The sequence below is a fragment of the Danio aesculapii genome, chromosome 1 (assembly GCF_903798145.1).
Source record: "Danio aesculapii chromosome 1, fDanAes4.1, whole genome shotgun sequence".
NCBI classification, from domain to species: Eukaryota; Metazoa; Chordata; class Actinopteri; order Cypriniformes; family Danionidae; genus Danio; species Danio aesculapii.
This window is the reverse complement of record NC_079435.1, coordinates 40132799-40146305: the sequence shown is the minus strand read 5'-3', so window position 1 is coordinate 40146305 and position 13507 is coordinate 40132799. Positions and strand designations below refer to the sequence as shown.

Sequence of the window (13507 nt, the reverse complement as noted above, 5' to 3'; positions counted from 1 at the left end):
CCGCTCTTGTTGCCTTTCTATCAACCTGAGCAAGACTGTTCATGCTGACCCTCTGACCTCTAGTAGTATACAGATCAGCATTTTTTCATGTACTTATACCAGTCTGTCTGGCACCAAGAACTATGACACATTCATTCACTGTTCATTCCACCTGATGCTCGAAACTTCTTGATCACGTCTGCATGACTTAATGTATCGAGCTGCTGCCATGATTATTTTTTGCCTTATGAAGCAGTTGAACAGGTGTACTGTACCTACAAAAGTGCTGCTTTTTAGCTGCTATAACTATCAGCAGGCCTACATGGTCACACAAAGGATTTTGGACAATAAAGTTGAAATTTTGGAAATTTGAAGATTTTTATGAAGAAGCACTTTTTTTTACGCATATTAAATTTTTAAAATCTAAAAATTTATTTTAAAATATATATTTTATGTTGTCTTGTGGATTATGTTAAATATCTTACTCAGGCCAGTACTTAATGAAAATAACATGCATTTCATTACAATGTTAAGAGAAGATCATATTCTATAATGATTTATTTAGCAAATTTCCTACTGTCCACATATCATTTCCCACATACAGTATATTAATACTCACTATTTGATTAGTAATGTGCATTGCTAAGCCCTTCATTTAGACCATTTTAAATTAATTTTTAAACCCTCAAATTCCAGATTTTTCAAACAGCATATACTTGTATACAGGTCATATATACCTAACAGGGTATACATACAGTAAATGGAAAACTTCCATGCCAACATTCAAGCTTATTTAAGGTGATGTAAGCTCAATAAAAAAATAATAACACTTATTACTGTCTGTGACTATTGACCACTGTGACCATTGTCACATTTTTGGCCCATTGCCATTGATATATTTATATACAGTTAAAGTCAGAATTATTAAACCCCCTTTGAATTTTTTTCCCTTTTTTAAACATTGCCCAAATGATGTTTAACAGGGCAATGACATTTTCACACTATGATAATATTTTTTCTTCAGAAAAAAAGTCTTATTTATTTTATTTCGGCTAGAGTAAAAGCAGTTTTACATTTTTAATGAACCATTTTGAGGTCAAAATTATTAGCCCCTTTAAGCTATTTTTTTTCTATAGTCCACAGAACAAACCATGATTATACAATAACTTGCATAATTACCCTAACCTGCCTAGTTAACCTAATTGGCAAAGATGAATCAGTTATTAGAGGTGAGTTATTAAAACTATTATGTTTAGAAATTAGTATAATAATTCAGGGGGGCTAATAATTCTGACTTAAACTGTATATATATTTGCAATTTCCTTATCTAGGATAAGGAAACAAGTGAGACAGAAAAAAAGAAGTAAAATAAAGAAAGACAAAAGTGAGACATCAATAAGGGAGACCCCATAACCACAAGTAGAAATTAATAAACAAATAAAAATGAATTATTAATAATTTAATAAAAGAACAAAAACGTACACAATGAGTTTGTTGAATATGCTTTAAAATGCAATTTGACTTATTTGTTTAAGTAACAAAAATAATTAAATATGTAATCATTCTCCTTCAAATGTAACAATACAGGAAGAAAGCAGTCGATAAGCGCGCCCACGTCCGCCTTCACGAGCATACGCTTGAGAGAGAGAGAGAGAGAGAGAGAGAGAGAGAGAGAGAGAGAGAGAGAGAGAGAGAGAGAGAGAGAGAGAGAGAGAGAGAGCCGAGGATCAGTTGAGTCTCTGCACGGAGATCTTCAGTCAATGACAGCGCTCACATTCTCCTCTTGAAGGTGACGCATAAGGGAATATCGCAGCGGGTTTTCGGTGTTTTCTGCCGGTGTGTTTATCAGTTTGTGTTGATTTCTCTCTCGATCTCGATGCAGATGCTTGTGCTGGTCGGTGTGTGCGCGCTGCTGATCGCCGGAGCTTCTACCCGCAACGACAACGGCAATTTTTTGGACGACAAATGGTTGACCGGGAGATGGGACAAATTCAGAGATGTGAGTGCTGCTCAGCTTAAAAAAAAACTCATTTCTGTTGCTTAAATAAACGGCATTTCTGTGCTTATAGACGCGTTTGAAGCTATGCTGATAAGATCTGTTTGATACACAACCTTTTATTTAGATCTGTATGTCTTGTTTGAGTGCATGCCGTGTATTTTTACGGTAAGATGCTAACTGTTTGAGGAAAAAGTAGCACGGGAAATATTTAGGCTGTGTAAATTGTAAAGTACGCCTTTCTTAAATCCATTTCCGTTTGTATTAATTCAGTATTTTACGGAAGACAGTCACCAATCAATTAGACTCAGTGCGTCACTTATGCGCTGTTAAGTGGGCTTTGGTACGGCTATTTTAACCATCCACGGGTTAATACGCTATAAGATGAGGTCTGAACTATATGAGCTTTGTGTCTATTAGGCTGAGCACTTGTTTTGTTTGATAGACAGAGCAGAAATTAGGGTGTCTTACGAACAATAACAAGTATGTCTTTCACCTGCGGATGTTGCGATGCTTGATGCTTCGTGCGCGTGCGTGCGTGCATGTTTTAGTGCAGTGATTTTCAACCGTTGTACACTTACTTTAAGAGGTAGACAGCCTAATAGTTAAGATTTTGCTTAGTTAAAACAACAAAACAGGAATTCTGACTTATTTAAATATAAAATATTAGGGCTATCCAGTTAAAACTCCTTAGGAGGAATAGAGCAACTGAATGGTTGTGAGTGTGATATTGGTTTTATACAATCATAGATAAACAAGAAGCTGATGGAAAGTTTTTCCAATAGCAATCTGCTATTAAGTTTGTGTTTCTTAACTGTCAATAATAATAGTTACAAACAAAGGCAAACCATCAAGCATTGCATGCCATCAAGCAATATACAGACTACAGTTCTGTCTGCAAAAGAGTATGTGATTACCGCTCCCCATTCAAAGTGTTCTGTAAGCTCTCTGCAAACTGTTTTATGAGAAAAAGATATCCCTTTGGCCAATTAATTTTAAGTTCCAGAACTATCGTCTAAACCAAAATCTTATCGCTAAATATAATGTAGTTTTTTATTATGAAAGTGGATCTCATTTCTATGTTTGTGTTGATTTAATGCTGACATTTTTGTCTGATAAAATAGTCATTGTGTCAGTTTATGCATTTCTGACTCTAGCCAAGAAATACATAAGACTATTCATTGTTTTTTAACAGTTGCCATCTTTAACAATATGCGTGATGTCATCAAGAAGGCAGACCTAGCAACTGGCTTTCTGAAACAAGAGCATAAACAATGGCTTGTGGTACTGGCTTGTGTCATTATGCATTTTTATCTCCTAAATTATTGTTATCTTGTGGACAATAAAACATGTCTATGTAATATTTCCAGACCAATCAACTCATGCTATTTTTAATAATGTGAATGATGTTAGCAAGAAAGTGGAAGTAGCAACCGACTTTCCAAAAACAAGAGCATGAATGAGCAGAAACTACCAAAGCAGCATGTTTTGTTCTGCCTTGTTGTCAGACTGCGCATTGCTTGTCAGCCAGCCATTGCTTGCTGTTTTTAACAATGTGCATGATGTCATCAAGAAGGTGGAACTAGCAGATGATGGTCAGAAACAAGAGCATGATCAAACAATGGCTATTAAAGTGGCTTGTATTGACTTGTGTGTGATTATGTGATTCTGATGCGTGTTGAATCCCGACCAATGCTTGCCATTTTTAAAAAATGTGTGATGTCATAAAGAAGGCAGAACTAGCTGCTGACTTTTGGAAACTAGAGCATTGAAAAACAATGGCTATGAAAGTGGTGTTTTTGATACTGGCTGCCTTGCTGTGAAAAAAAAATAGAAAGAAAATCCTAACCATTGCATAGTTCAACATTGCAGAATCTATTGGCACACTTTTGTTGTACTGTGTATGGAAGAGCTTCTGTACTCCTATTGGTCAACGTCACAGATTTGATGAAAACCCATTGTGGAGGAAAATTAGAAGTAACACTAGTCTAGGCATGGGACGATAACCGTTTTCAAGGTATACCGCGGTTTGGAAAAGTCAGGGTTTTAAAACCGCCAAAATTTTCTGCAATACCGTTCCTAAGGTATAGGATTTTTTTTTACGTTTTTTTCTTAGGACAGCAGTATCTTCATCAGAAAAGAAATCTAAAGATGCCGTTTGAAATTGTAAAAATTAAATTGTGAAACAAAAGAAGACAGCAGAAGTCAATAATTAATTTAGCCTGACATGTTTACTCTTCCAAAATATTTTAAATGTTTCTCAAAATAAAATATATTGTGTTCAATAGGGAAAAAGTTTTAGTTTTCTACCAAGATATCTAAGAAAAACTTATTTTAGAGCAGTAATCATAATACCATGATACCCTGAAACTGTGATATTTTTATCCAAGGTTATCATGCCGTCAGAATCTTATATCGGCCCATGCCTATACTAGTCTTTGTGTGGGGGATAATGATACATACCAGATATGGCATCGCTTATCATACACTGACACATTAATCAAGATACCCCCATGAAAAATCCAGTAGTAGTTTGTAGTAAATACTATAGTGTTTTTTAAGTGTATTTTAGTAAGTGTATTATATAGTAGAGCTGTGCGATTTGGGTAAAATATCTAATTGGGATTTTTTTTTTTTTTTTTTTTTGAAAGATATTTCGATTTGATTTTATAGTCAAGCTGCAGCTCAATAATCTAAAGCTTTTTACTGCTAAATGCAGTGAGTGTTAGTTAAAAAGGGAACTGAAAAGATACTAAATTAAACATTTAAATATTCAAAAATGAAACACTGTTTTTTCTCTAGAGCAAACAGTAAACACAAATAAAACTGTCCTGTTTTTGTTCAGTGTCTGTGACTTTGAAGCCAAAATATTCCCATATTACCGATGTCCTATTTTTCTTTGATATTAATTCGTCTGTTAATGCTTCAGAAGCAGCAAATGTCATCCTCCCGCACTCGTCACTCGTCCACGCTTTTATTGAGGATGTAGTTTGGTTGCACAATTCTGATTGAGCAGAGTGAAAGTATGCTCGCTCAATTAGCTAGTAAGACTATTACACACAGATTGCAGTCACACATTTGCTCTGGGCAGGGGAAATTGAATAATACATTTCATGCAATATTTCATATTGCAGCCTCTTGCAATTAGCTAATCGCAACGTTTTAAATCACGATTGCGATTCGATTTCGATTAATCTCACAGCCCTATTACATAGTATTTACAGCATTTTGTTAATAAATGCTATAGCATACTCTAGTATTAACTGCGAATTGAAAAATTGTTATAAATACTGTAGTACTCTTTATGTATTGTAGTATAATATACAGCAGTAGAAAATTTTGCTGGGTAATTTGTTTATATTACTATAGTTGTTGTCTTACCATAACAGATTACTTCAAGTACTTTTTTTAATAGTATGATTTAAAAACACTACAGTATTTACTATAAATTACTATAGTATTTTCTCATGTTGGTTCTCATCGTCTTCATCCTGGCACTCAATGTTTTATGAAGACCTTGATGACCTACAGTAAATCAAATGGATTGTACCAAAATTGGGTCAAAATTGTGTTGTCTCTCTGAATCTTGATTAAGATAAAAGCTACATAGGCTCATTATGAAAATGTAACCCTATATACACTTTTGGAGATCGCGGATTATGTAGCCAGAGTTACGTATGGCTGCATTTCATCTTTAAAATGAATGCTACAGTGGCGGTATGACGCCATTCCTTTTCACGCTTACCAGCTGACCGATTATCTCTTTATGGACAGCTTTCTCGCCGTTACCAGTTTGTCCAGTAGCTCGCCATGTTTGTCGGTGGACTTGAGATGCGGAGAGGAGTTGACCATGATGACAGGGTCTGAGTCTGGCGAAGAACGATTCTAGAAAGCGGGTAAAACATAAACAGAAGGCAAAAAATAAAATAAACAAGTAAATAACAGGGTGAGAATGTGGTAAAATCTGAAAACTTGGTAAAATCCGACGAGGGCTTTTCTTTTTATGAATTGTTTTTAAAAACACTGTCAGTTGCGTTTAGGGAAGTGGGTGTGCAGGTCAATCTGTGCTTTTGAAAACACTATTGGTTGGGTTTAGGGAAGGGGGACGTTTTCACTTTTCAGAATGAGCCTGGGTTGGATAAAAGAGCAATTCCATGAAAATGTCAACCTTGCCATTAAAAAATAAAATTTTCACCAAAATAGCGAAACTCTTTCCAAGTTTTTTGTGTAGTCTTGTGTTTTACAATACTGCAAAAATACTCAAAAATGTTTTCAAACAATTATATTTTGTTTACCAATGTCACACAAGTGCCAATTTCATGTCTTTCACATCCATGACGAAGAGGGGTGACATCCATAATAATCCAAAGATGTAAAATAAAATAAAATCAATAATTTTTGTTCTATAGTGAGCCAACTTATATCCTTTTGTTTAGCATTATTTCTTTTGGGTTGCGCAGTTTAATTCACAGAATTTTTACAAAGTATGTTACAGCAAACTCACATAGTTTTTTTGGTCACATCCATAAAATTTAAAATATAGAATATGTCTACAGGTTGATATTTTTCTTATCTCTTTAATCTGTGATTAGTAGTTTTGGAAAAGACAAACAGATGTTTCAATATAATGTTAATATATACTTTCTCTGTAAATTTATGTTTTAAGTTTTAGAATAAAGCTGGAATTGCTAAAAAAAAAACCTAAAAAAGTAAAATATGTTAAGCACTGTTAGACCAAGGTAATGATTTACTAACTACTAAATCACTGGGACGACGTGATAGAACAAAGTCATTAAAAACCGAACAATACACAACAATACACATTTTTAAACCTGTACTGAGTAACTGACAAACCTAGCGTGGCAGCTTTATGGAAGTCACGATAGCTTGTCTGAGAGTACATCAACATCCAATCAACAACAATCAAGATGTGTCGAGTTGCATAACAAGGTCCTTTATAAACCTGATGTTAATTGAGAGTGAGCACTCAGTATAATGATATCATCTGGACCAGAGGACTTCCATTTCCTCCTGTGTGTCTATTTATGGTAATGTTGTTTATGTAAGGGATGTAGTTAAGACAGTCACATGGGTGACGTGGTCTCCCACACAGGGCATGACAAATTAGAGCAGTTTCACTACCTGATCATTCTATCTCTATCTAGTCTCTCTCGTTCTCCAGCTGTATTCACGCACTCTCATTTCAGCCAAATATTCAAGTGTATTATTTTACTGGGAATGACATTAAAATGAAGACTTCAATTAAGTTTAGTAGCAGCACAATATCAAGAACACCAGGCCAAACATGAGGTACTTCAACAAGCGATCATTGTGAAAAGAAAAAAAATGTGGGTTGGAATCATTGATATTTTTCTACTGAGATTTGTAACAGTTGTCCCCATGATACTAATTTCAATCAGACTATTTTAATTGCACTTTATGCCCTAAATGCTAACTGTTCCATCTGTAAAGCTTTCTTGTTCAACAAACTATAAATAGGCTTTTTGTTTTTTTATTTACCATAATTATCTCTGAAAACAGCCTTTTTAAAAGGTATTGTATGGAATAGTTTTGATGACAGTACCACGCAGTATATAACTAGTTATTATTTTATGAATAAATTATAAGTTTAATGGATATCAAATAACAAAAGTATTAAATGTATATTGTCATTAATGACATCTCTTAAATTAAATTCAGTGTTCAGCATATGTAAGTACACCCCCACCTACCTTTTAAACACGTTTTAATAGGAAGCTATACAATATTATATTTGTGTATATACATTAGATTAGTACTGAAGCCAAATCTGCAGCTTATCTAACAAAATAACTTACAATAATGGTCCAAAATCTAGTACACCCAAATTTATGTTATAGAAAATACATAAATAAAAATTTAAAAAAGAGGAAAAATCAAGAGAAGCAAAAAAATTTAAAAAATTAAGTTGGAATTTAGTAGGTTGTAATTTGTTTTTTGCAACATTTTGCTTGAATTTAATAGTATTGTCTTTCAATTTCTAAATATGTTTGGTGACTAAAATATTATTTCAATAAATATATCTGTTTAATAAATCTGTTTTGTTTAAATGCACCAAAATACATAGCCTATATTCACTGAGAAATGGATAAAAATATTCATTTTCAAAATGGGGTGTACTCAATTATGCTGAGCACTGTAAGCTAATTGTGTTGTCAGTAGTAGTAAGTAATACAGGCAAAAAAAAAGAGTTTTTTGGAAAACACCATTTTTTGAAGAAAAGAATGACATATTTATGCAGTTTGATGTTTTAGAAAATATAAGGGGTCATTCATTTCATCAGTTCTTTCATTTTTTAATACACACTGAACTGTACCCTAAATACATCCTAAGGTGTGACAGAAAAAAATATGAAAAACAACTCTCAATAATATACTGTACAAATAGCATGAGAGCAAATTATCTTCATTGTTGGACACTTATCTTCATATAGTGTTATGTATTTTTTATGACGTTATGAATAATGTTTTTTTTCTCCATGGCTTGTTGATTTTCAGTAAACAGTGGTGTCACGTCAAAGCACAACAAAACTTAAATTAAGTTGTTCCGAAAAAAGTTAAAGGTGCAGTAGGTGATCTATTTATATGTACTTTTATATTCTAGGTAAGGCATAAAACAAAAAAAAATCATCCAATTAGTATTTGTCGAGTTGACAATTCCCACAATTCTGATAAGTAGTCCAAACATCAGTAAATAGCGCTATTCCGCTTAGCCTTCTTTACTGAGCTGAAGTTGGTTTTATATACACATTAGTTTATATTTGAAGAATGACAACCTGTGACGTGCTCACTATATTGTTTACCATGCTACTCTGAATATTCGGTCCGAAATAGCATGTTGGTATGGCTTAGTAATAAGATTAATTCCTGCACGCCACCAGCTAACCACCAAGCATACAGTAGTCGCTTAGGGACAAAGAGTGAGACAGTGATCCTTGCATGCATTAAGTATTGCACACTATGACAAGTCGCTACACAACTGAAACGCAAAATATACAGTTTTTCATTGGGAACTTTATTATTATTATTTAAATTTTTTATTAGAATATGTAAAAAGGTACACAACTTGGGATCACACAAATACAAAGAAAATGAAACATCAACAAAAAAACAAAAAACAAAAACAACAACAATACAGGCAAGTACTGGCAGATGCGTGTATATATCTGTGTGTGTGTGTGTGTGTGCGTGCGTGCGTGCGTGCGTGCGTGTGTGTGTGTGGTAGAAATGCTTGTAATAATGACAATGAGGAGATTACAGGAGGACAAGTCAGAATAGTAATTATAATAATGGTAACAAAAGTAAAAGTAATACTATTAATGATAATAGTGAGGAGATGAGGGGAGGTTAGGAAATCGGGAAGAGGACAAATAATGATAAAAATTATTAATAATAATAATAGTAAGTAGAAGAAGAGGAAATAGAAGAAGAGAAGAAAAAGAAAATAAAACAGAAAAGTAAGGGGAAGAGTAGAAGAAAAGAAAAGTAGAAAAATAAAGTGCTGTAAATGAAACAATGAGAATAATAAGAAAAAGAAACGTTACTATTGTAATGATAAAATTCGAATAATAAAAACCCGAAGTAAAGAATAATTTTAAAACAAAGAATTTAACTAAAAATATGTTGAATTATTAATAATAATATTATAATAATAATAATAGTGATAATAATAATAATAATAATTATTATTATAATAAAAGATCAAGAGGTGAACTTCAATACACCCACGCCGATAGCAACAACAACAATCATAATAATAAAAAAAAAAAAAAAAAAAAAATTAATAATAATAATAATAATAATAAAACAACAACAGCTTTAACAATAATTCGAGGAGGTGAAAGTAATATAATCAGCCTTGAAGGGAATTGTAGTATTATAAAGTACTATAACGTTTTATAATTGGCGAATGACATGATTTTAGTGGGTCTCTGTCATCTTAATATGCGCGTTCATGATATTAGGAGGCGTGGCTTTAGACCGGTTAGCATTTAGGCAGATCTCCTACTGCATCTTTAAATATGTGAAACATTCTAAGACAAAAACTTAGCATGTGCTTCACAGGGGGCTTTAGTCACATAATCTTGAATGGGGTCCCTAAACTAATTAAAGTTTTCTATGGAATTGTCCAGTTTAAAATTAGCATATAGTGTCAAGCCAGAGGACATGGTTTTTAGTGATTTTCAATTACTAAAATAACCAGTTGTAAAATTAGGCCTGATGTATTTATTATATGATTTTCTTTTTAATTTATAATTCTTTTCAAATGATTGAACTTAACTTTAGGCTATCCACCATAGGACTGTTTTGAGATTTGGCTCAGAAATATAAAAATATTTTATAATTCTGCAGTTTTTATAACAAGAATTCAATATACTCTATATAATTACAACAATGTAATTCTAATACTAATGATAATCATATTTGTAATGTGTGACAGTGAAAATGCAACGTCATGTCAACTGCCCATTTCATCCATAAGACAGGACAAAAAAATAATGAAAATTATGATTTAAAAAACAAATGAAAGAGAGAACATTTCATAAGATTTTGAAGAGTCCATGACAACAATATTGTGAATGTTTTGTATTTTTGAATTCCTAATTATCTTAAGAAAACAGCAGCATAATAAAGTCAACAAATAACAACAAGGTAATCAATGCAATACACAATGCATGCTGGGAGCTTACAAAACCTTAATAAATAAGCATTTATTGCCATATGTGTTTATTTATAAAAGTCAAAGGACTTCACATTCCCTAATCTGTAATTCAAAAAGCCACCTATTCTGGATAAACGTAATTCCTTTTTTATTTTACAGTTCATACACACATGCACACACTAATCATACTGAAAACTCTCTCCTTCGTTCATTCTCTCTTGCTTCTTTTCGGCTTTGCAGTTAAAGGCACATCAAAGATTACTTAGACTCTCTGTGTGACACTTCAGGCCATCAGTAAAGAGAAAGTGATTTATGCAGATTAGTTGTTCAGCAAACGCGGCTCAACATGATTTTTCCCCCGTAATCAACTGACCCTTACCGCAAAGCAATTACTGGAACACTCTGAGCCCTAAAATCACAGACCTCCAATCACAATTTAAGCTTAGAGACACAGCACATGTACTGGGAACACACAGCCTGTCAAGCTTTTCTTTGGTGAAGTGTGTGTGTATGTGTGTGGCTTTGTGAGATTGACAGGCTGAAAATGGCCACCAGTGATCCTTCAGTGTCAAACATCTTCTGTCTTTCTAAGACACGCACACACATGCACACACACTTGACTTCGCTTCAGCTGTGCTATAGTGACATTTTAACACTCTATCAGCTTCAGGCTAATACTGGTAAGATGAGAGTACTTTTTCTAGGCAAGTGTATGACTGTTACATTCAATCTAAGATTATGTGTTAACTCTGGGGTAAAGGAAAGATATAGAACATTATTTAATATAGTGATGTTTCTATAGATGTTTCTGTATATATTTATTGTGGTCATGTGGAAATCAAGCATCAGAATGGGCAAGAAAAGGGATTTGATTTGATGGACTTTAAAGATGTTGTGGTTTTTGGTGAAAAGGCTGATCATTTTATACCCAAAAATGTAGGTTTCATAGAAAAAGAAACAAATTAAGGTCAAGAGTTAACTGCCATTTGGGGGTATTAGTTACCTTATGGAACAAATTTCTAGGTTATTTTACATTAAGACCTGGTTTTATAATTGCATACTGTAATTAGATGTATTTGTGTTGTCTCATACATCAAAACTTAAAGGGCACCTAGTTTACCCCTTTTACATGATGTAAGATACGCCTTTGGTGTTTCCAGAATGTGTCTATGAAGTTTCAGCTCAAAATACCCATCAGATTATTTATTATAGCCTCCAGGATATGCCCATTTTGGTGTCTGAATACAGTGTAGCTGTTTTTGTAGCCTAGCTGTGGTTTTAAATGCAAATGAGCTGCTTTTTCCCACCCAACGTTCTCACGTATGTGTCTGCTTCACCTGTGTTACATAAGATAAACAGCAGTCAGTGATAGAGACAGACATGGATGAAGCTGAAATAAGGTCATTAGTCAAAAATACCAATTAAGTTTATGTCATGTATTTGTAGTCTAATTTATCTAAGCGTTTTTGAAATGATGAGTAACACAAATGCCGTTTGCAGTACACAGACTAACAAACACATACATTAGCATTTACTGACACCATGCGGCCATGGTGATTATAGAGGTTAAGTACATGCTCTGTTTTAAAAACGTTTTAAACTTATTAAAACTATATATTTTTTTTCTTCTGGAGAAAGTCTTATTTGTTTTATTTTGGCTAGAGTAAAGGCAGTTTTTAATTTAAAAACCATTTTAAGGTCAAAATTAGTAGCCCCTTTAAGCTATGTATTTTTTGAACAAACCATCGTTATACAATAACTTGCCTAATTACCCTAATCTGCCTAGTTAAGCTAATTAACCTAGTTAAGCCTTTAAATGTCACTTTAAGCTGTATAGAAGTGTCTTGAAAAATATCTAGTAAAATATTATTTACTGTCATCATGGCAAAGATAAAATAAATCATTTATTATAAATAATACATATATATATATTTATATATATATATATATATATATATATGTATGTATGTGTGTGTGTATATATATATATATATATATATATATATATATATATTTTTATTGACGTTTGGCCAGCGGAGAAATTAAAATGGTCGTACCCAACTGAGTCTGGTTTCTCTCAAGGGTTTTTTCTTCACTTTCGCAAATTAGTGAAGTTTTTTTTCCCTCTCCGCTGTCGCCACTGGCTTGCATGGTTCGGGATCTGTAGAGCTGCGCATCGTTGGATTTGCTCTTCAGTGTTTGGACTCTCAGTAGTGATTTTTAAAACACACTGAACTGAGCTAAACTGAACTGAACTTAAACACTAAAAACTGAACTACACTGTTCCAATTTTATATGACCTTTTATGTGAAGCTGCTTTGACACAATCTACATTGTAGAAGCGCTATACAAATAAAGGTGAATTGAATAACAAAATCACATGACCTTTTTTTAATGCGTATACTGGAATTTGTTCAGTAAAAGTGTTTCTATCGTAGTTTATGCACATTTTTTTCTTATCGAATAAAACGTTTATCCTGTTCAGTTATGAGCATACACTTTTTATGCGCATTTTCAAAATCTATGCGCATCTTGTCGTTTCCATCAACCGTTTTCAAAATAGGTGGATGGAAACGTAGCTACTGTTAGGCTTAAGGTGAATGGAAGTGCTTCTCTGATGACATCAGTTTGACGGTTCGAGTGAAATACACCCCTCTAGCCATTCGTTTGCTGTGAGTGAAAGATAAGCAGTGCAAAATCTAAAAAATAAAACCTGCTCTCTACTCAATATTCCATTTCAGTTAGAAATACATACTGAAGATCCAGCTCATGCAGACTTTAACATTATATTTAATCATTCAGCACACGCTTTTATCCAAAGCAAAAGATGAG

At 33.3% G+C, this 13507-nt stretch overlaps 1 protein-coding gene across 1 annotated transcript in view; it reads left to right on the top strand.

The window, feature by feature from the left end:
• Positions 1-1678: 1678 nt before the first annotated feature.
• spock3 (SPARC (osteonectin), cwcv and kazal like domains proteoglycan 3) overlaps positions 1679-13507 on the top strand; it is a 72627-nt gene continuing 60798 nt past the window's right edge. The window contains exons 1-2 of the mRNA XM_056460366.1: positions 1679-1768; positions 1862-1978. Of these exons, the coding sequence (XP_056316341.1) occupies positions 1862-1978 (117 nt within the window). The 5' untranslated portion in view covers positions 1679-1768. The remainder of the gene's footprint in view (positions 1769-1861; positions 1979-13507) is intronic.